The sequence below is a fragment of the Mus caroli genome, chromosome 3, assembly GCF_900094665.2.
Source record: "Mus caroli chromosome 3, CAROLI_EIJ_v1.1, whole genome shotgun sequence".
NCBI classification, from domain to species: Eukaryota; Metazoa; Chordata; class Mammalia; order Rodentia; family Muridae; genus Mus; species Mus caroli.
The window spans coordinates 46,836,948-46,860,188 of NC_034572.1; the positions used below are offsets into that span (position 1 = coordinate 46,836,948).

Sequence of the window (23,241 nt, forward strand, 5' to 3'; positions counted from 1 at the left end):
TTCAATTCCCTAGCCCAAGAGGTCTCCACAGAGACAGTTAAAGGCTAACCTTTCTGAGGCATATATCACTGTCCGTCTATCCCTGAGAGCTTTAAAAATTAGTCCAAACCTTATTCAAGATGATGGTTAATTGAACATATACATACTGTTTGAGCAGTATAAGAAGATTTTTTTAAAAAAAAAATGTATCATGTATCTTATATGAATGAGGTATGAGTCAGCTATGGACTGAGCCATACTAGGTCACTTTAGTAGGAAGCCTGTGGATTCAATTTAAGTTTTGCAGGCCTGTTGGAAGGTCAGAGAAGCTGACTTGAAGAATTCCAGAAATCAGAGGTCCAGAGATCAAAAGAACCTGATGTCCAACTGATGTCTCTAGGCGATGTGGAGCAGGTGCCTGCAAGCCCCACCTCTTAAGTCAGCTGTCTGCAAAAAGGCTTACACCTGACTGCAGGTGCCCGTGTCAAATGCCCAGATTTCCCTGTCTCATCTTCTAATTCCCACAGGAGAGCATCTCACTGTGACACACTGTGACACAGAGCTCATACTAACAGGACAGTGTAAAGAACAGATTTGAGAGTTACAGTTCCTACCCATTGGCCTTACCCGAGAAAGGAGACGGAATAGCTGGGTTGGCTTTAATTATTGCAAAGCAGCCCCAGAGCCTGCTCGTGTATCTGGTAAGCCTCACACCCTTTTGAAGTGTGGCCTTACACCTAGAGCAGGTCTCTCCACTAGAGTTTTCTGAAGCCATTAAAATGGTCAATATTTGCACTGTGCAGTGTGGCACTCACTTGCCACCCTACCCTTCTGTAATGAGACCGGCAGAAATGACAACATTCTAAAGAGACGTTTGTGGCTCTCAGTCTATCAGACAATTGAAGCAATAGACCCCAAAGAAATGGGAATTTCCCCAGGAATCTGATGCTAGAAAAGACCCCACCAGAGTGGGACCTTGTCTCCTAGAAAGGGAAAGAGATTTCACCAGTTCTAATAACACGTCAGATCAGCTTACAGAATGACAATGAAGCCCAGACAGGATGGGTCAGTAGTTGAGCAGGACACACTGACTGGGTCTGTTTAGATGTGCATCTGTGTGGTCTTCTATTTAAACGAGTCTCTCCTCAGGACCCTAAGACTGGAGGGAATCCCCAGATCTCTTTCTTCCTCTTCCAGTGTGGCCACATTGAATAAATCTCATCTTTTTTTTTCTGCTTTCTACTATTAATTTGACTTTTTAAATTGGACTATTGGGAATAGGTGAGTGGACCTGGCTTGAGACACAGGTTATGACCCCAGATTCAATAACACTTCCAACAAATGGGAGATGGGTATTGTCCGTATGTCCTAAAGTTTTTTGAGTCTTTGGTCTGATACTTTCATGATAGCTTCAAATACTGATAAGGCTGAGTACTTGAGGGAGTTGCCAGGACCCACCACTGTGAAGCAGAATTGAGTTCTTGACTATCCTAGGTTCTTACCCGCTAATACAGACATTCACCACCATTGGTGTTCAGCCACAGATCCTAAAACTCTGGCTACCAGTGAACCCAAAGTTATCCTCTTGCTTTCTGGAGATGTTCCTCAAAATCTTTAGCATGTAGAGCATCCTTCCTGTGGGCAGACAGTGGTAGATGACAAGATGCAGTCTATATAAATATTAACATAAAAATTCACATGCACTACTGAACTCCACGGAACAACTAATTTTTAAATGTGAGCATATGTTTGTAGTTGCTGTCTAAAATTCATGCACAGGGCTGGAATGTAGGATAGTGAAGGAAAGTTTACCTAAAATTCACACATGCACCATGAGTTTCCTATGTACAAAATTATTGCTAATTGACATGGCTGAGTCTGCGTTTCATGGTCTCACAAAAATGGTCCCCGATTTCAAAAAGGAACAGATTTTCGACTGCTTTGCTCTTTAAGGAACTGCTGTTCCCCTTCCTATATGCACAGGAATATACAGACATAGCTAAGCATGAGTCAGCTCCTTTCTGATCAGGGTACAAATCCAGCTAGCATCCAAGGGGACAAGAAAGTTCTTTGGGGACTTGGTGATTAGTGAATTAGAATATTTCTTTCCAAGTCAGACAAGGAGCTATTGGTGACTTACATGTTAACATTTAGAAGTGTTTTTCACACTTGAACAAATTCTATCCCAAACATTTCTGTACTCGTTATCCTTTAAAATTTACTCACAAAAAAGGTGTCACCTATTAAGAACTAAGTTTCTTATAATGTTCTTGCATTGATTAATAAATATGCTGGGGACTCAATTTGTACAAAATTTGGTATCCTGCATAATTAATTCTCTTTTTATCTAATGGTAGGAAAACTAGCTTGGGAAATATTTTCCCAATGGGAGGAAGCAGACCAGTGGGGCATTTGTCTGCTCAGCAAAACCTTGCCTCACTGCTTTGTGGACAATGTTTCAGACAAAACATGGCACCCGTCATTGCGCTGTAGACAGGTCACACTGCAGCTGGTGATTTATATAGAGAATCCAGAACTCTCAGCTCAGATCCTCTGATCCATTTTTTTTTTTTTCTGAAGACCAGGGGATAGGTTGAAAGGAAGGATACTAAGGCAGGAAATGAGTGCCACACTGTGGGGACTGTCTCTCTTTGTGGCTTAGCTCAGTGTTGGTGGCAGGGTGTTGGGAGGGAGGCATGAACAGTTCTGCACCAGACAGTGGTTAGAGAAGCAGACAATCTACCCAATAGGGGTAAAGAAGAGTAAACACTGGCCAGAGAGACAGGATTCAGTGTGTCAGTGTCAAGTCCCCTGTTGCCGCATTTCTCAGCCATGTTACTGTATTAAAGTGTGTGCCCATGTGGGGCTGCTTCTGTGGTGTCTGAGAACTCCCATTCCTACCCATCACACAGCTGTATGTCGGTGCTTCTGGGTTAGCATCTTTGGGTTGTGGTGGATGGTAATGCTCACTGATTGACTAGATCTTACTGTCAGATTAACTTATAGAGTCTGGTGGTGAGAATTTAAATCTCTTTCTGGCTCTTGTAAAACCGTATGCAAAATTAAAGACTCACAGGAAGCACTTGTCATAGTCTGATTTACAATTGATTTACATTACATAGTTTGATTTACATTAAAATAAAACCACGTTGCTTTTACAGGGATGTGCAGATTGAGTCTTCTGCGTGTCCGCCTTCTAGATCATTCCTGAGCTGTGAGGAACAGGCAGTGCAAGTTCACAGGTCAAGGGCCCTGTAAAATTTCACAACACTACAACATTCTATGTTGATTCTTATATTGGAAACAGAAATCCCACTGAACAGTGCAGTGTGACTTACTAATGTTGCTTGCTCTTGAATTTGTTCTCCATGGGATTAACGGGATTGGTTGGCTTTTTGCAAGTGTGATTAAAAGAAACTCTTTTTAGTTCCTTAACAAGACTCTGAAGGCTTTTTTTTGTGCTCTTAAAAGGTAAAGTTGGAAACAAACTGAGTTGTTACTGTTTTTATTCTTATTTTAAGCAGACTCAATATTGTTCTTGGAATCTAACTGACTTTACATTGCTGAAAGGAATTTAACCTGGTGTTTTTAAGGAGCAGGCGCTATGGCCCTGTCATGTTCTGCACTTTGATTTGTAAAGGCTTTCTGTTTTACCTCTTCTCCACAGGCTTGCTGATTGGTGCTGGCTGTGCCCTCTACCCCTTGGGCTGGGACAGTGAGGAAGTCCGACAGACTTGTGGCTACATCTCCGGCCAGTTTGACTTGGGTGAGTTCTTGTTATTCTTCCTAGAAAAGGGGCTTCTCTGGGAGGAAGACAGTGTGGGGCTGTGTTTGGCATGCATGCATGCATGCATACATACATACTTATGCATGTATATACATATATACATACTTACATAATACATAGATACATTTTCACTTGTTGATTGAAGAGTCACTGATACGCTACTGTTCACCAGCACTATGATCTATATTGCAGAGTCTAAGAAAAAGAAATGGCCTTGCTCTCCTGATCTTTTATATCCTATGATTCATTTGTTCAAAATCATATATTTATCACTCATTATACATGCAAAAAATATCTCGAGGGAACTCACAGGCAAACAAAGCAATCAAGGAAATTACGACGAGGGTAAAGTTTCTCTCTGGGATGTGGAGCACTTTGTGTAAGGGGAGAAGAGGGGCTGGAGGGATGGCTCAGTGGTTAAGAGCACTGGCTGCCCTTCCAGAGGTCCTGAGTTCAATTCCCAGCAACCACATGGTGGCTCACAACCATCTGTAATGGGATCCAATGCCCTCTTCTGATATGCAAATATACACGCAGATAGAGCACTCATATACATAAAATAAATCTTTTTTTAAAAAAAGAAAAAGAAAGAAATGAGAAAAAAAGTAAAGAAAGGGGGGAAGAGAGCAACAGGGTCCTGAGCACAGAGCACGTGGGTACCAGCAGGGGATAGACGCTCCTGGCAGCAGGGCCCTTTTCGACTCTGCTTGTCTGTGTGCTAATGAAGAAGTTCGGGTGTTTCCACTTGTTGCTAAGTGCATGTCACTCGCTCTGCAGACTCATGCCGTGATTTCTAACGGTGTGCATGCTACATAGTATTCAACATTTTAATTTGTGGTAAATAGGGATGGTTTTATTCAGTCGATAAAACTTATTCCGATCTAACTACCCCTTATTTCTTTTCAATTGAGGAAATAACTAAGTTTATTTCATTTCCTGTTGCTTTAAGGTGTGCTCTAATGAAGTGTTTGATTGAATAAGTATTGTCTTTACTGAATTATGTTCCTTGGAGTATTTTTCTGAATTTGGAGTTAATAGATGAAAGAATCAGGCCTTTAAACACTATTACCTAGGTTCATGACGCAGGCCCCTGTAGCAAAAGGTAGGTCAGTAAGGGAAAAGCATGTGCATGTATTTAAAGTAAGTGTTACAGGACCTCTGCTCTGACGAGAAGGTAAAGACATTGTGCAGATGCTAAACCCATGGCTTTCTGGTGCAGGGTTAATGGGTAAGTAGGTAGTCACAGAGAGCTGTGATTGGACAGGGCTGTGTGGGGTGTGAGCCAATGGTAATAGCATGAGTAATTAGGGAGTCGCAGAGAGCTGTGATTGGACAGGGCTGTGTGGGGTGTGAGCCAATGGTAATAGCAAGGCCACGTGTCCGACTCCCTCTGTGTATGCCTGTGTTAACGAGACATGGATACCCTTCAGGTGCAGACACGTGTGGCTTTTATGCCCTGCTTAGCGGGAGTTCACAGTCTTCTTGGGTTTCATGACCTGTCTCTGGGCAGAAGGGCTCAGGCAGGTCAGCATATCTTTCCTGCCTCTGCTCTTCTCCAAAACTCCAAGGTGTCATATGTGGGGCAGCTGTGCTGCTGTGACTGCCAAGGGCAGCCAGTCTGTTCCCTCTGCCATGTGAACCAGAGGCTGAGGTTCTCCCACTCAGGCCTCCCCTATCACGTGCAATTTACTGTGCTAGACATCCGCCGCTCACATAAGGCATTGGATTCCAAGAAGAAAATTGTGAGAGAACAGGCCTCATGGTGTTTATCATATCCTAAATCAGTATTTTTGAATGTTGATGTTATGGTGTTGATGACTGTCTTTTTCCTGTTAATATAATGAGCTGCATAGCTAACCCGTGTTTAAAGAAAATAAGCAGATAACTAAAAAAGTAAAAAGAAGTGAGACCGTGAAAATGAAGTAGCTTCTCTATGGGTTACTGGATGACAGTCACCCTGCTCTCCTCAGGGGGACACTGGCGCCCTCAGTAGAAAGCAGTGTAATATGCATAGCTACTGAAAGCAACAGCTTGAGTCTCCTCTCCCCTCTTCCAGTACAAGCTTGCCGGAGTTTGGATTGCTTTTGCATAGTGCATACTATGTCCAGGGGTAATATTTTAAGATGTTGCTTGGCTTTTCCTTTCCCTGGTGTTTGAAGCATTCCTAGCTTCTTAACACGGGCCCCAACTTGACCGGAATCCTGTCCTCTGCTGACCTGTTGCTTGGATGCATTGTTGAATTAATTAGCAGAGGGTAACGAGACTGGCTGGACCCTAGTATCCTATGCTTTATCAACACTGCACATCAAAAAAAATGTCCAATTTTAAAAAATTGAATGTCCTCTTTACTGGTTCTTTTGTTTACAATAATTTTTCAAGATTTAAGTTTACATATATAAGTAAAAACATCCTCTTCTGCATGTGTATGTGTCAATGTGCCTGCAGTGCCCTCAGAGGACAGAAGAGGGCACCAGATGCCCTGGACCTGGAGACGCATGGCTGTGAGCTGCCATGTGGTTGCTGGAAATAGAACCAGGTCCTCTGGAAGAGCAGCCAGTGCTCTCAACCTCTGAGCAGTCTCTCCAGCCTCTAATTATTTATTTACTAAAAACACATTAGCTATTCAAGAGCCTATGCGATTTAATTTCTGCCCATTTGTTTTTAAGTTTCTCTTAGACTGGGTGATGAGGGGGGAAGAAAACTGACTCTATCTCAAGATTAAAACAGCTCTAGGTCCCCTGAGTAAATAGCTTTTGCTTATTGAGCTCTTTTTTTTTTTTCAGGTTCTATTTTTAGGAACTCTGACATTTCTTTTTCTTTCAAAAGACTTCAGAGGAGAAGCAGAGAACCACTATTAGACCTGTCCCACATAACTGCTCTTGCTTACCTCCCGTAGGAAACTGTCGCCCTCCCTCACTACAGGGATCATGCTGAGCTTCGGGGCTTTAGTGACGTCTCAAACTGTGATGCTAACTTGGCAAGGCCCCTAGGACAGGGTAGATAAGCCCAGCAGTCGGGGAACACTCAGAGTCCTACATTCAGCGGTACCTGATGAGGACCACAGTCGCACAGTCGCCCCTTGCTTCTGCCATTTATGGGAACCTGAGTTTACGTCTCCTTCCTCTGGGGTCTCCTTCTTCTGGAAGAAGACAGTGTATTGGCACAACTTCCTCCCATAGGATAATATAGATCCTGGAGTTCACCAGGCCATTCACAAGGGGCCAGGGAGACAGCATCAGTAAAAAATAAAACAAGTCACTATTTATTGCCCTTTAGGAACTTAAAACTAGAAAGAGAGACAAATATAAAACATATAATATGCACCTGTACGGCTCGGTTTTAATTGTTAAGTTGACACTCCAGCATCACCTAGCAAGAGAGTCTTAGTGAGTGATTGTCTAGATTAGGTTGGCCTGTGAGCAAGTGGGGGTTTTCTTGATTGCATTAGTTAAGGTAGGGAGCCCTGCCCACTGTGGGTGGCACCACTTCCTACTCAGGGTATTCTAAACTGTATGAGATTAGAGAAAGTAAGCTGGGTTTGGCATGAATGCATTGTTGTTTTTTCTCTTAATTATGGGTGACATGTGGCCAACTCCCTCAGGCTCCTGCTGCTCTGACTGCATTGCTCTGATGGACTGTGAGCTAAAACAACCCCTTTATCACACCAATAGGTGTGATGGAATTAAGACTTCTGAAGCGTGTTAGACGAGAAGTGTGGCTGTTACATCATTCATGCTGATTGCCTTGCTGATGCTGTTCTACTCCAGCTGCTGAGATTCAGCTAGAGGTGAGACAGCATTTCTAGAAAGAGCCAGATTGTAATGCTTCCAACATGGTGAATGATGCATCTCTGCCACGACTACTCAACCCAGCAACTAGAACATGAAAGATTATGGACAAAGGGCAATATTTATTTACAAAGGCAGGCAGTCGGACTACAGGAAGATGATGTGTGATCCCAGCCAAACATGACCTGTCACACGTTAGAAAATTGTTCCTCTTTGAAAGGGTATGCTCACTCACTGATCCTTATAGCAGCCGGTGATGCCCTTGGGACAGTGGAAAAGCAACTGCACACACAGCCCTGTTCTGTTACGCTACTGTGCTGTATAAATGCCTTGATGGGCAACAGAGGAAAGTCATGTGGTGAGCACTGCAGATCCACTGTGGCCCACACCAGCCTGTGCATCAGAGTCAGTGACTCTGGAGATGTTCTCTGAGGTTTCAGAGGAAAGGGTCACATGCTTATAGGAGAGGAACCAAAACCATGCTGTCCTACCCTGGCCTTGACACACACACACACACACACACACACACACACTCACACTCACACACACTCCAGAAAGGAGTAAGTAAGCAGCAGAGAGGAGCAGAGGTGGACAACAGAGCCAGCCCAAGATCTGTCACCTCTGAATCTTGCCTTCCCTTGGACCTTTCAGACATTGCTCACACACAGATGTTCATTTCCCTAAGGGCGCTGTGTGCTTCCATTACTTACTTGTAGCTAAAAGCAGCTTGATGTTGTGATTTACCAATAATAACTCAGGACTGCATGACCTTCCCTGGGGCGGGGGGGTGGGGTCACAGCTGAACCCTCATGGCTGTATAGGATTCGCATCAGTATGGATTGAGCCTGGGTGTCCTTGAGGGTGTATGGAAGGTTAGGCTGCAGGGAGATGAATGGATTCGGCCGGAAAGGAGCCTTCTTTATGTTTAGATTTTCTGTTTCAGCAGGGTTTTGTAGAAGCAACTTCAGAAGTTAGCAAGGACCTTCAGAGCAAACATTTTAACTGTCCCAGAAAAATGTATGTAATAGGCAGGAAAGGTCTTCCTAGAAAGTTTACCCCCAATGGAGGAGCTAGAGAAAGTACCCAAGGAGCTAAAGGGATCTGCAACCCTATATGTGGAACAACAATATGAACTAACCAGTACCCCGGAGCTCTTGTCTCTAGCTGCATATGTATCAAAAGATGGCCTAGTCGGCCATCACTGCAAAGAGAGGCCCATTGGACTTGCAAACTTTATATGACCCAGTACAGGGGAACACCAGGGCCAAAAAGGGGGAGTGGGTGGGTAGGGGATTGGGGACTTTTGGGATAGCATTGGAAATGTAAACAAGGAAAATACCTAATTAAAAAAAAAAAGAAAGTTTACATTCGTGGCCCTAATGCAGTATAGAAAGGGTCTAGCTCAGACATGTCTATGTCCTAGAGAGGAAAGAAAAAACTGTTTACTAATGATGGCGGTGTTTTGTTCTTTGCATGCCTAGGTGTTTTCCTGTCACTGATTTGTCCAGAGTTTTCATATTAACGCTGGAGCTTTGAGCCAGCTTTGCAGTAGTCACTGCTCGGACCAATCAGACAGTGTTGCAGTGCTAATCTTTGAATGACACTGATTTGTGAGGAAGAAAGAAGTATTTCTAAATTTACTCATTTAAAAACAGGTTGGACAGGGAGTGTCTGAATCTCCACTAACCTTGCATCCACCTTGACCGTAGTTATCAATCTTTGACAAGAGAATCAGAAGTAGTCATGTTGAGAAAATAAATGCTTCATTCTCATATCTCACAAGTTATCATTTTCTCAGTGGTTTTTATTTTTTATAGATTTTTTTATGTATATGCGTGTTTTGACTACATGTATATATGTGCTCTGTGTGTGTGCCTCATATCCACAGATGTCAGATTCTCCTAGATCTGGGGTTACAGACCATGGGGGCCTTGTAGGTGCTGGGAACAAAGTCCAGATTTCTATAGAAATAGTGCTCTTAACTGCTTAGTCATTTCTCCAGCCCCCTCACACTGGTATTTTAAATACTGACCATTTACGTAAATTAGGATGCTTTTATGGTTAGATTACAAAAACCTGATTTTAATTGACAAAAACAAAGAGGACATTTCAAATGGCATAAGACAAGACCAGGCAAGGCAAACTTACCTGGGCAGGGCCTCAGAGATGCAGGCTGGGGTCCATGTTTGAGAACCATCTGCAAAATGGCTGCAACCATTTGTTATCTATAGGCTGGCATTAGCCTGAGCTCATTCTCCTCACAGATGTGTTTGGCACTGGTAGCTCCGAGCACCATAGTTCACATTGGGCAAGCTGCTCCCCAGTAATGCAATATCATCTCTCCCCTTCTCTCTCTCCCTCCCTCCCTCCTTCCCTCTCCCCCTCCCCCTCCCCCTTTCCCTCATCTCCTATCTCTCATCTCTCCTTTTCTCTCCCTCCCCCACTTTTCAAGTTGGGCCAGCCTGGCTGCACATCTACCCTCGAACAGCAATCTACTTCCAGGGATAGTTTGTCTGAGTTAGTTTCTTATGGAGATTTGTGAGTTGCCATCAATGCTAAGAAGAGAAAAGCCACCACCGTTGTCTTCCTTTGTCAGGCATCAGAGTTTATTTCATCCTTGTAGCCTGTGGTTATAACAAGGATCAATGGTGGTTTGTGCTGTCTCCATTATTTGTTGAGAGAACAAGAGTGTAAGTGATAGAAACAATTCAGGGAACAGCAGAGCACCTGACATAGAAAGAAAGCCTGGGAGAGATTTGCCCTTGATGGGGCTGTTTTGAATATGTGCTTTTAATGTGTTCTTTTTTTTTTAACATATTAAACCTGGGGTGCCCATAATCTGATTGTCAAATTGGTTTAACTCATGCCTCAGAGATATCTTTATCCAGCGAAGATTTTATAATTATATTCTTATGTTCAAAAGGAGCATTTCAATTAATTTGTCTTGCTAATTTGCCAAGTAAATTTGAGTAATTATTGCTTTCATTTTGCTATTTAATTTGATTAAGAAGCTACTGTGTGTTCTGTCCTGGAGATTGTGCTGCTGGTGTGTGCTAAGCATCCCAGTAGTAGAAAGATGGGGGTAATTCTTTGTATTTCCAACCCAAGGAAAAATCCTTCTCACTGCCTATTAAATAATGACCACTGTATTTGTCAGGGTCCCATAGAGTCGCCAGACTTATAGAATGTGTCTATGTATTAAGGGAATTTATTGTAATGATTAACAGTCTGCAGTCCAACTAACCTGACAATGGGTAGCTGTGAATGGGACGTCCAAGAATCTAGTAGTTGTTCAGTCCCACGAGGCTCATTGTTTAAGCTGGTTTCTGTATAAGCTGGAATCCTAAAGAAGTAGGTTCCAACAGATGTGCTGGCAAGTAAGTGCAAGCAGGCAAAGAAAAGTGAGTCTTCCTTCTTCCAATGTCTTTTTGTTGGCCTCCAGCAGAAGATAGGGCCCAAACCACATCTGGATTGACAATTTTAGATCTGCTTGCCTTAGTCTCCTGGGATTAACAGCATGTTCCACCATGCCTCGGCCTAAGCTTTTCATGGTCACTATGCCTCAAGATCTGGATCAAAAGTGTGTGTCACCTCATGTCAAGATCCAGGCCAGAAGCCTGTGTCTCCCAGCCTCAGGATCTGGATCACAGGTGTGCCTCTTACTTCCGGATTGTAGTTCATTCCAGATGAAGTCAAGTTGACAACTAAGAATAGCCATGACAATCACATACCTCTAAATGCCTCTCCTTTAGCTGTCTGACCCCCGAGTCATACGTTCCCTCCTTAGACCTAGCTACCCTTGATCTGTAAGTTAGATGAAGGACAGTGGGTAAAGCTGAGGAGGAAAACAATTCCTCCTACTCCCCCACCCTCCACCAATCCTTTTCACAGTTTTGAGCTTTTTCCGAGCCTGGCATTCACGGTGCCTTTTCAGCTGTCTTCCCACTGACACACAGAAGCCTCCATTAGTAGAAACAATGACAGAGACACCTCTGCTTGACCTCTGTGACATTTACTATGACCTACATAATTTGGGCTATTTTTACAAGTCTCCTGTGCCTCGTGTGGACGTGCTAGCTGCTCCACATGCAGGCAGCTCCTGCCTCTGACTGTCAGGTTACAGTCAGATGTTGTCTTGTTTTGCATTTGTTTGTTTCCTTGTCTCAGGCAGAACTACTTTTCCATCCTTCTGTTTAGCAGCAGACTCGTCTTAGCCAAAGCAACAGTCACTGCTTAAAGTAAGCGCATAGTCTCATTATGAGACAGCTATTTGTGAGGATAATGAATGTGTGTGGTGCTCCAGCAGAAGACTGGAGTTTGGTTCGCAGCATCCAAATTTAGTGAGTCACGGATGCCTGTCAGTCACTCTGAGCCATCTGATGCCCTCTTCTGGCCTCTGCCAGCACCCTCACTCATGTGCTGCATGTGGCTCATCTCTGGACCAGTTCCAAACTTTTGAGGCTTAAGACCAAGTTACTGAATATTATCTAGGAGTTCCTTCATGGACCTGGATTCTCAACAAAGACCCCAGAGCAGGAGAATGTTAGAACGAAGTCAGGCAGCTGTTGGGGGTTCAGCTGAAACCTGACCTGCATATTTCAAGGAACCTTGGAGAACTCAAGAACCAAGCTTTAAATGATACAGAGAGATTGGCCAGGAAAGCCCAGTTGATTGAGAAAAGCACTCAGGTACCACCAAGGCAAAACAAAACAAAACAAACAAACAACAAACAACCCATCAGCTTTCTGGCTATTTATGCTTTCTGGTAACCTCTGCATACTCCCCAGCAAAGGGAAGCGCAACAGATTCATTTCTGGAACATTCACTCAGCCTACCCTTTCCAGTGGTCCCTATGGTCATGACATTAGAAAGCAGTCATTTCTATTTCAAGCTATCAGTTAGTAAATGTGTCTAGTCCCTCTAAAAGGAGAGGTTGCTGTGTTTCGTCTGGCTGAGTGCCTAGCTCTGTCTGGTTCCCACAACACACTTCTGCAAGTGCATCTCACCCAACGGCAGGCATGCATGTTCAAGTAGCAAAGTCACAGAGATGGTTCTCACCTGTGCATTGTGTGTGTCTATCATCCACAAAGGGGAGAAAAGGGTGTGTGTGTGTGTGTGTGTGTGTGTGTGTGGTAGGGGACCAGGAAAGGAAGGAGAAAGGGGAGTGGGAGGTGGAGACACCTGGCTGCTAATTCTGAACAACAACAAAAAATCTGATGGTTTCCAGCTTATACCTTGTTTTGTAGATTTTGGTATTTGACACCCAGATAGGAATAAAGGCATAACTAACTCCCTGAGGGACTCAGCCTTGGTCACTACTCAGAAAACAGGCAAAGTATATAGTTTAAAGAACCAGGCAACACGTTTTGAGAAGTTACAATTTTTGCCCCTGCAGCCTGAGATGGAGTACTGCTGCGCCCCCTCCCCCTTCCGCCTTCCTCGGTTCCTTGAAGCAATTTCTGGCAATAAAATTCAGCAATTCCAGAAAAAGAAAAAAAAATGTCATAATTGTTTTTTGAAACAAGGTTTCCCTGTGTAGCCCTACCTATCCTGGAAGTTGCTTTGTAGACCAGGCTAGTGTAGAACTCACATAGGTATGCCTGCATCTACGCTGAGACTAAAGTGTTGCACCACCACAAAACCCGTGTGAAGTAAGATTTCTTGATGTTCAACCAAGGAGTGCTGGGATTGTGCTAATCTCCTTTAGAAGAGTCTTCATTTATTATAGTGCCTGTTAGTCATGTGTCCCTTTTAAACACCATAAAAAGCACTTACAGAAACTTAAGGTCAATGCCACCCTAATGGTTTTTATATGCTGTTGATGGCTCCCTGCTGTCTTCTGCTTGGATGTTAGTTTGTCCAGAAAACATTTAAAATTGAATTGGTCTTGGGGTGTATTTTTGAGGTTTGGGTTATTTCTCAGAACTTGATCCTCTTCAAGTGACAAGAAGAAATGGACCATTGAAACAAAGTATCAACGGTTAAAAGAATCCCACCTTTGAAACAAAGTATCAAAGGTTAAAGGAACCCCAGCATTTTTTCTGGCTTTTCTGTTGCCTTTCTACAGTCACAGTCATTTCAGAATTGTGTTTTATAGCACCACCTTGTTCTTTGTTCCTGTGTACTCTGTGTCTTTTAGAATGTTATATTTTACATTTATTTATTTATTGTGTATGAATGCACTCACTTTGGTGAACAACTGTATATTTCAGCCCATGGTACTGCATATGAGACAGGAATGCTTGACCCACAGATGGATGGAGAGCTTGTGGTCTCTAGACAACTTAGCTCATTGACATAGGTTTCAGAGAGCTACTGAAGTTTTGTGTGATTTTTACATGTTCTGTGCATGTGTGCTTTTAAGTTTGTATTTCTTTATGCATTTATTTTCAAGAGAGACCATTCATAGCTTTGTACTTTGTTCAAAGACATTCTTGATGTCTGGCGATTCAGCCCTTCTGGCAGACAACATTGGTTATCTGATCTCAGAAAGTGTAATGGCCTGAACCTTAAACTTAAGACCCCCTTGGGAGCCTCAGATCTCTCCAGGAAGACTGGACGCTGTCAAGACCTGATTCATTATCTGTGAACATGCTTGCAAGGAATGCTATGAGGAAAACATCCTTATTTCAATAAGTATTGTGCAAATAAGTCCCATGTACAGTTCTGACTTTAAGTCACAGCTATGAAAACATGACCTGTCTTCCAGGTGAATTGACTATCTGTCCAGTTACCCCTGATCCAGTTTTATCTGCACTGTGTGGGCATAGCCCCATGAGTATTGCCATGTTTCTCAGACTCAGAGTTGAGGTACTTGATTCTGGACTGCTGTCTCAGTGTCTGCAGTGGTGATTTGAATGAGAAGTGTCCCCTAAGGGTATGTGAGCATTTGGTTCCCGGTTGGTAGCACAGTTTAGGAAGATTATGGAGCCTTTCGAGATGGGGTCTTGAGGAGGTACATCCCTGGGGATGGGCTGGAAAGGTTTATAACCTCAATGGACTTTCAGTTCTCTCTGCTTCCTCCTCCCCCTGCTGTTGCATTGGCACCAGGCCTTCCCAACCACAATGGACTGAATCCCTCTGGGACCATAAGCCCAAATAAACCCCTTCCTCTGTAAGCTGCTCTATAGTTGTGATATTTTATCACAGCAGCAGAATGGTAACTAACACATCTTTCTTGTCAACTGACTTAAGAGACCCCACAGAGGTGAGGGTTTTTATGAACATAGCAGTTGCCAGACATGGATCTTTATTGGTGAACTGTGTGCCATGCTTAATTAGCACAATGAATCTTTTAAAATGAACGTTCACTGATAAAGACACTTAAGAGTGAAGATTGCATGAAGTAGCAGAGTCTCCCTGTACTTTCATGGGAGGCATCTAGCTGCTGTCTAGGAGTAGAGGCATCCCACCAACCACAAGTGGTGTTTAGATTTACCAACCTGTATGGCATAGGTTCTGAGCAATCACAACCCATGTGGCCACAGTGGTGAAGTAGGCTCACAGAGACCTCTTGCACGGAGGCATCAACTCTGGTTTGTGGGATATGAAGCTAGGAATCTCCACCATCTTCAAGGGAAGAAAAGACAAGTGGGATATTTGGGGAACTTTGACAAAGGCAGTTTGATGAACTCCAGCTATGGCCTTCTGCTTAGATCGGTATCCACCACTTGATCTATCATCTATCTATCTATCTATCTATCTATCTATCTATCTATCTATCTATCTATATATATATATATATATATATATCTAGACAGGGTTTCTCTGTGTAGCCTTGGCTGTCCTAGAACTCACTCTGGAGACCAAGCGGGGCCCCAAACTCACAGAGATCTGCCTGCCTCTGCCTCCCCAGTGCTGGGATTAAAGACCCTACTGCCTGACACCACTTGATCATCTTAGAGGGTGTGTTTTAGTCTTTCTATTGAAGGATGTATGAGTGTGAATGGCCAAGGGGAACACAATCCTTCTTGACCCCTGCAGTATTTGCCAGTGGTGTCTTTCATGCACATTGGTGGCCCAAACACAAAGAGCAATCTTGAACAGTTTGATAAGCCACTTATCTTTTATTTGCTTCAGTTTGCTTTGATTCCACTGTGTAGTTCAGGCTAGCTTTGAACTTGTGACCTTCCAAACTTTCTGCCTTCCAAAACCTGGTCTTACAGACACATGGCACCATGCCTTGATGAATTTTGTTACACCTGCTTGCTGGTGTTTGTTTGTTTGTTTGTTTGTTTGTTTGTTAAATAAGTGTATGTACAGTGGAATTCTGTCTGAGGCTTGCTTTTATTTATATCTTGGAAATAAGGTCTTCAAAAAAGAGTGGCTAACCATTCACCATCTGTCAGATTTTACAATGGGTGTTGGAATTTACCATAAAGAATTACAAGATTGGGGGCTGGAGAGATGGCTCAGTGGTTAAGAGCACTGACTGCTCTTCCAAAGGTCCTGAGTTCAAATCCCAGAAACCACATGGTGGCTCATAACCATCTATAATGAGATCTGATGCCCTCTTCTGTGTGTCAGAAGACAGCTACAGTGTACTTACATATAATAAATAAATGAACATTTAAAAAAAATCAGAAAATTGGGCCTAACTGGATTTGGTTTGATTATATTCCCTTGATTTGCCTTCCAAGCATAGTGAGACTGTAGAGGGAAAAATCTCCTAGCTCGGGGCAGATAGCCAGCATCAAAGTCCTGCCTGGAGCCACTGGGTTCCCAATAATTCATTGCCTATGGAGAGTGAGCAGACGCCACTCAGTGTTCGGTGGAAATGTGACACAGACAGGGTGGGAGACTGGTGCCATCACAGTTGAATGCCGTCTTTCTTCAGACAGGGTGTGACAAAACTTCTGTGGATCTCACCAAGCAACAGCACTGGGAGACAGACTTGGGGTTTTGGGAGATATATTTTCTTTGGGTTCACCCAGAAATCAAAGAGCAGGATTTTCCAGGAAGACTCTGCCTTTATCAAAGCACCCCAGACAAAAACTAAAGGACGATCTTCACGGTCTTTGAGACATGAACTAAACTAAAGGAAGCCTTGCTGGTTATTTTAGCCATTCCCACCTGGAGCTCAGCTTTTGTGTTCATTCACAGTGTGAGCACAAAGGCCACCTCTGTTCACGCAACCAATGACACCCGAACAGCAGATATCTCTAGTAAGGCTTTTAGGTTGCTTCAGTGTTAAGGGGCAAAGATCATAGTGCATGTGATGGCAGATACCCAGCTGGCCAATGACAAAGGGGAAACAGCATTTAATAAGAATGGTACAAGGATGTATGTTAACAGGTGTGTCTAATGTGTCCCATAGAGCATCTTGGGAGTCATTCCACGCGTCCTAGCTTCACTGTATTTTTAAGGGGGTGTTTGGAGTTCTTGGCATCTGTACTAGAGAATTTTGGGTGGGTCAGGCATCTTTAACTTCCCTCTAGTGATTATGTGGGTCTTACTGGTTTGCTGGGATGGAGGGATGTAGAACCTCTATTCAGTGTAAAGTGCAGAGGAATTACTTCTGGATCAACCTGACACCAAAGAAAAACAAATAAGTGCATTGTAAAGATGTTACCTGGGGAGTCTGAGATGTTTGATGAATGGTGTAGCTTTGTTCTATGCAGCCACAGCTACAGCATCACTTGGTTACCCAGTTCCTAGACCCACTGAGTACCCTTCCTAGACCCATGGAGTGTAGGATCCCCAGCTCGGTCCTTCCCTGCCAATAGATTTCTATCCCCTCCCTGAGGCCATGTGCACGTATGGGAGGATTGCACACAGCTGGTGTGGAGGAGTGACTCATAACAGTGTGATGGGCCTCCTCAGGGAGGCAATACAGACACTCAAGACACCCAGCTGTGCTGATATGTGGAACCTGGCACAGCTAAATTCTTGAAAACCTGGGCATTTGGCCCAGGAGAGACAGTCATGTATGACAAAAATATAACGTAGACCAAAAAGAGCAGGAGGTCTAGGGTCTTGACTATCCATATTGCCTCCCCGAGGAGGCTCATCACACCGTTACCAAAGGATGAGTCACTCCTCCAAACCAGCTGTGTGCAACCGTTCTCTACATGCACAGGGCCTCAGGGAGAGGATAGAAATCTATTGGCTGGGAAGGACCGAGCTCTGCAGCTGTCAATTCGAAAAACACAACTCTCACATCAAAGGGAGTGAGAATTTATTCTAGAGCCAAATTTGAGTGACCAAGGCCTAGAAAATACGCAATGAGGTCATCTCAGGTTCCCATATTCCTACATGGAAGCAGCTTCATAAAGTAATTTTTAAAAAAAATAATAGCTGCATACCACAGAATTGTTATAAGGCAATTTTAAAATACAGCAATGAGCACATCAGAAAGGAGGCTAAAGCGAAATGGAGGAAGCCCTGCTATAGACCTCAGATGCTATCTGACATCACTGGTAGCTTTTGAGTTGGTGGAAGTTAGTTATCTGCTAAGTTAATAGATTCCAGAAAGGTGAATCTATGGATATTAGTTCCAACACAGAGGTAGGCAAAGAACGGCTTCTCAGGGGGCTAAAGCTAGCCCAAGATAAGGTAGCCAGCTTCTGGTCCTGCCACATTCCAACCACGTTCCACACCACTGTAGCGCTGATTAGTCAATCAGTCTTTGAAGAAAGAGCTTTTTGCCAGGAATTTTCATTCCCTCAGCTAAAGAGGTGTTATCATCCCCAGTGGGGCTTCTTTAAGCCCTCCCACACTCCTGCCTATAGCCCCCATCATAGCTAATTGCTTGGTAAATAAGCCTAATAAGCAATTTACATTGACATGAAGTGCATGCAGTCATCTTTAGCATTCAATGGCAATGATTCCAGGACCCTTGCAGACACTAATCTCGGAGAATGTTCACATTCCTTATTGAAATTGGTGTAGCATCCTCACGTAGCCTCCCTACAGTTTCCTGTACATTTAATTTCCTCTCCAGATGACTTACAATACCTGCTCCAATGTAATAACCCTGCTAGTACGCTATGAGGGGATAAGGGAAGAAACAGTGTACACACATGTTCACTGCAGACACCACATTGCAGGTAAGGAGTACCTTTATTTTCAGTTAAATCAAATCTATGTTCCAAAAGTCCGTAGGTACCAAGGTCAGACACGATGTCCAGATGATCTAGTTTGATGACGAAAGATGATGGTGGTTTATTTATAGCCCCACCCCCAACTTATACTTATTTGCTTTGAGCATGTGAAATTACTTTAAAGAATGAAGGCATTCATTCTTTAAAGGGCTGACAAGAAGTGTCAGTGGTTAAGAACACCTAAGGTTCTTTCACAGGGCCCAGGTTCATTCAGTTCTCAGCTCGGAGTTCTAGGAGATCCAATTCCCCCTTCTGGCCTCTGTTGGCATTGCATGTAGTGCACATATGTACACACCCACACACAAAAAATTAAAGTAAATACTTTTTAATGAAGTCCAATATTGTGGTTCTGTTTAATGCTCCTTCTGACACACGCATGTGCACACACACACAGAGGCTCGTATGTTGGGACACGCATTCTTAGAAGGCATGCTGTTTTGAGAGGTTAAGCGACCTTCTGGCTAGCTAGCATGGGGTAGGTTGCTGAAGGCAACCTTTAAAGGTACAGCTCTATACACTAGTTCTAGTTTGACTCTCTCACCTTCCTGTTCTGTCCCCCTTGAGGGGCTTTGCCTTACGCTCACCATAACAAAGAACTGCTCACCCACACCTTTTCCATCCAGTGGACTGAAAGCCCCAAAAACCGGGAGCCCAAAGGAATCCTCCCTCCCTTCTGTCAGAAGGTTTGTCCTAGGCAAGAAGTAGTAACTGATACAGCACGTAGTCACGGTTGCATATACAGCATAGGTAAATAGTCAAGATTAAGTGTTTCTCTGTAATTAGCTGAGACACTAGCTTGCTTTAGTGTGGGAATCGGGACGTTATATATCATAAACAAAGCCAGCCGCCTAGTGTAGTGACATGCTGAGGAGAGCACTTTTGAGAGACCTGGGAAAGTCACCAGTGTCCTGGACACCTATCCTCGTGATTAAAACACAAAAAGTGACCTAGATACAGGGCTAGCAAGCTATGGGCCAAATCTGCTCTCTACACTTCTGTAAATTACATTTTATGGGAAGGCAGCGATGCTCACTGACATACTTGGTATCAGTGGTTGCCTTTGAACTAAAATTTTTACTGTCTCTTTACAAAATAAGATTGTCAGACCTGTGCCTTCCTTTTCAAAAATGCCTTTAGTGCTGAAGTCTGTGGCTCGGTGATATGCTCACTTAGTGGCAGAAATGAGAGGAAAAAGGCAAAGGTCTCAGAAATAGAGGAAGGATGCCCTGGTTCTGGGCAGGTTTTGAATTTAAAGGAGGCTCTGTTGTGTTCAGACTTAATCCCATCACAGCGTCCACCCTCATCCCTGCTGCCTTCCTGTCTTGCCTGAAGCATTTGCCACCACTGCCTGGGGACCATTTTAGTTACATATAAAAGCCCTATAGTCATTCTGTGTGGGGCTCATGCGTTCCTTGTCTTTCAAATATATCAGCTCGGAAAAACACCTTTCATTCTCTGGAAAGCAATGTTTCCCACGTGGAATATAAATCGACTTCATTTTGCCAGACTAGAGGCATTTGGTGAGGGAAATGGGCCACGTGTACCCCCAGGTGCTGCCCGGACACACTCCGTGGCTTCTCCCAGGGGGCTGGATTGGACCTTGTTCCCTCCTACCTGGGTATGGAGAGCCTGCACACAGGTCTAATTGACCTGTCACTTCACAATGAGATTACAGGAATAAAGCTAAGATGTCTTCTTTGTCTCAGGTGATTTAATTTGTCAGCTGTCGGCTCAGTTGGCTCTAGTTAGCTGTGACTCCCTTAGACAGGATGCATGTCAGAGTGCCTGGACCACGGAGCTGCCCGTAGCCACTCCCCTACACTGCCACACGTGCCAGTGGAATGTAAGGGAAGATCAATACTTTTGATTCAGAAAATTTTAGAATTAAAAAAAAAGATCTGTGGCGTATAGCTGTTGCTAAGTTGTACAATACTTGGGTAGCAGGCACACATCCCTGAACTTGACACACACCCCCACTTCAGATAAGGAGTGGTCATTATGTCAGTTTTTCATTTTGCATGTATCCATGTTGATTTACGTGTTGTGTGCGCACACACACGTGCATGTATGTGCATGTATGTGAGTATGTGTGCATATGTGTGTGCATGTGTGTGTGTGCATATGTGTGTGGTGTACATTCAGTGTGAGCTGGGCAGTGAGTTGCAGTGAGCTGCCTGTCTATACTCCAGCTCTCTGAACCCAAGCCTGGTGTTTTAAATACAAATGCTATGCTCAGCTTTCCCTGTGTCCTGGGGAGTGGAGCTCAGTCTGGTGTGTGTGTGTGTGTGTGTGTGTGTGTGTGTGTGTGTGTGGCAGCACTTTAGTGATGGACCTGTCCCCCAGATGTCCCCCAGTCATGTTGCTTATCAATTTCTTTCTCCGTAGACTCGCAAGCATGAACCTTGCCCCCATTTGAGGATATATGTGTATATGCATCTATAGCTCATATATGTGTATATGCATCTATAGCGCATATATGTGTATATGCATCTATAGTTCATTTTCTTATTGAGATTTGCTCCATTTTGATCTTGAAATCATTCTATAAACAGTGCACACATCCTTTCCATCCTTTGTCTCAACACGTTTGCAAGAAAAGGAGGGCAGGGAACTGACTGTGACACTGTGTGAGGGATTTGGAGAGAAAGGCCTGTCTTTCTATGGTATTTAAGTGCGTAGTTTTTTTTTTTTTCTTGTTCCATTGATCCTTTGCTTCTTTCTACCTTTGTTCCTTGTACAACAAAAGAGAATAAGGTGAGGCATGCCTGCTTCTTCTCTACCCAAACTTTATATTTGCATATCAGTATGCTAACTGTCAAAATGTCTCAATGAAAGATAATGTGCTTTGAAATCAGACATCTTATAAAGTCCCGACTCAGGACCAGACATGCCGGATGGCCAGCAGTGACCCTGTGAGGAAAGAGAAAGAGGCAAGGACACTGTGGAGCTCACATTCCCACGGGGAGCACAAGAAGGCACAGCAAGGATAGAGAGATGGGGTGGGGGTGGGGTGATAGCAGTGTCAGTCAAGTTTTCATTCGGAAAGCAAACACCCAAAGCAGCTAACTTTATACAAAATAATAATAATAATAATAATAATAATAATAATAAAGAAAGAAAAAAAAGGAAGAGGAGGAGGAAAAGATCAAGACTGGGTGACCCTGCTTGTTTGGAGAGAGTGTAAACAATGCAGAACAATCACATTTTAAACTAGAACAAGAGACTGGGCCATTCTGTTTCTTCTAGGGCCTCCAGTAACATAAAGGCTTCCCACAATAACCTATGTTGCCAAGGCTCCACCACCCATTCCTGATGCCCACACTGTCACTTTCATTAACAGTAACCCACAGGGGACACAAACTAAAGCAAATGGTGCCTGAACCATACCAGATACCAGGTAGTCCAGAGACATGGGTAACCTGAGTTTTTCTGCTTCGTTCTGTGTCTAGCAAAGCCTGTGGGACCCGACTGTGGGCCCTGCATTGCCTCTCAAGGCAGGAGCTAGGACAATCTGGGGTTCCAGTTGTACAGCTGAGTATCCATAGCAGGTGGCAACCCCAGTGTGGAATTGGGACACTCCTCATGACCTTTGTCGAATACGATCATCATCAGGGTGGCTAAAGGAAGCGAGTTTGGAGCATGTCAAATGCTAGGTTTTCAGGCAAGGACTATCTGATTTCCACAAGCTCAGTTTATGTTAGACCTGGCTTGCTGTTGTAGAATGAGCATTGCACAGCATTGCCATCTTAAACAGAGTTGCAGCTGATTCCAGATAAAGACCCCCAGCAAGTCAGGGCCATCCCGAGAGTCCTTTATAGGAGGAGGGATGGGCAGGGCCGTTTGACCCTCCTCTGAGATTCTTGCCTCCTGTACCCATGTGCCCTCCTGCTGTATGTAATTCTGCCCCAGCTGAATGAGAGTGAAACTTCCATTACTAAGGGAAGAAAGGCGACTTTATTCTGGAGCTGACTATGAGAGACCATGACCTAGAAACAAGGATTTGGGTTAATGCAGATACCATACGCCAAGCAGGTAATATTTTCATGAAACTGTTAATTAAAGGGGAAAAAAAGAGAAAGTTATAAGTCAAGGTACTTTTCAAATACTTGGTGGGCACATAGGTAAGCTGGTTACAGCAGAACCGGACTTCAAATACCATCTGACCACATTCTTAGCTTTTGGGTTTGTGGAAGCTAGTGGTCTGTTAATCTAACATTTCAGTCGATTGTCACAAGGTCAGACACAGAGGTCAACACAGAGAGTGATGGAGCTATGGGTAGTTCAAGATAATGTTCTTGCAACACTTCTACCCTCCCAACCCTCCACAAGTGTGAAGCACAAATCAGTCAATCTACTTTGTGGAATCTTTGACATAGCTGTGGCTTCTGGGTTCTTCTATTCTTGAGTTCATATGGTGGTCTCGGGAGATAGAAGATTAACTGAAGGGGAAGGGGGTGCTGTTGGCTTCCAAACAATTCTGCTAGGCTCCTCCCAACAGCTACCTAGCAATAGCTTGCATCTCTGTCAGCAGGTAGAGCCAGGAGACAAGTATATAAAAAGACTACTCCTTAGTGTTTCTCTCTCT

General features: G+C 43.8%; 1 protein-coding gene across 1 annotated transcript in view; it reads left to right on the forward strand.

Annotated features, from left to right (window-relative positions):
* Positions 1 to 23,241, forward strand: part of Lhfpl6 (LHFPL tetraspan subfamily member 6) — a 199,200-nt gene that overhangs the window by 166,728 nt on the left and 9,231 nt on the right. The window contains exon 3 of the mRNA XM_021158103.2: positions 3,647 to 3,745. Coding sequence (XP_021013762.1) covers positions 3,647 to 3,745 — 99 coding nt within the window. The remainder of the gene's footprint in view (positions 1 to 3,646; positions 3,746 to 23,241) is intronic.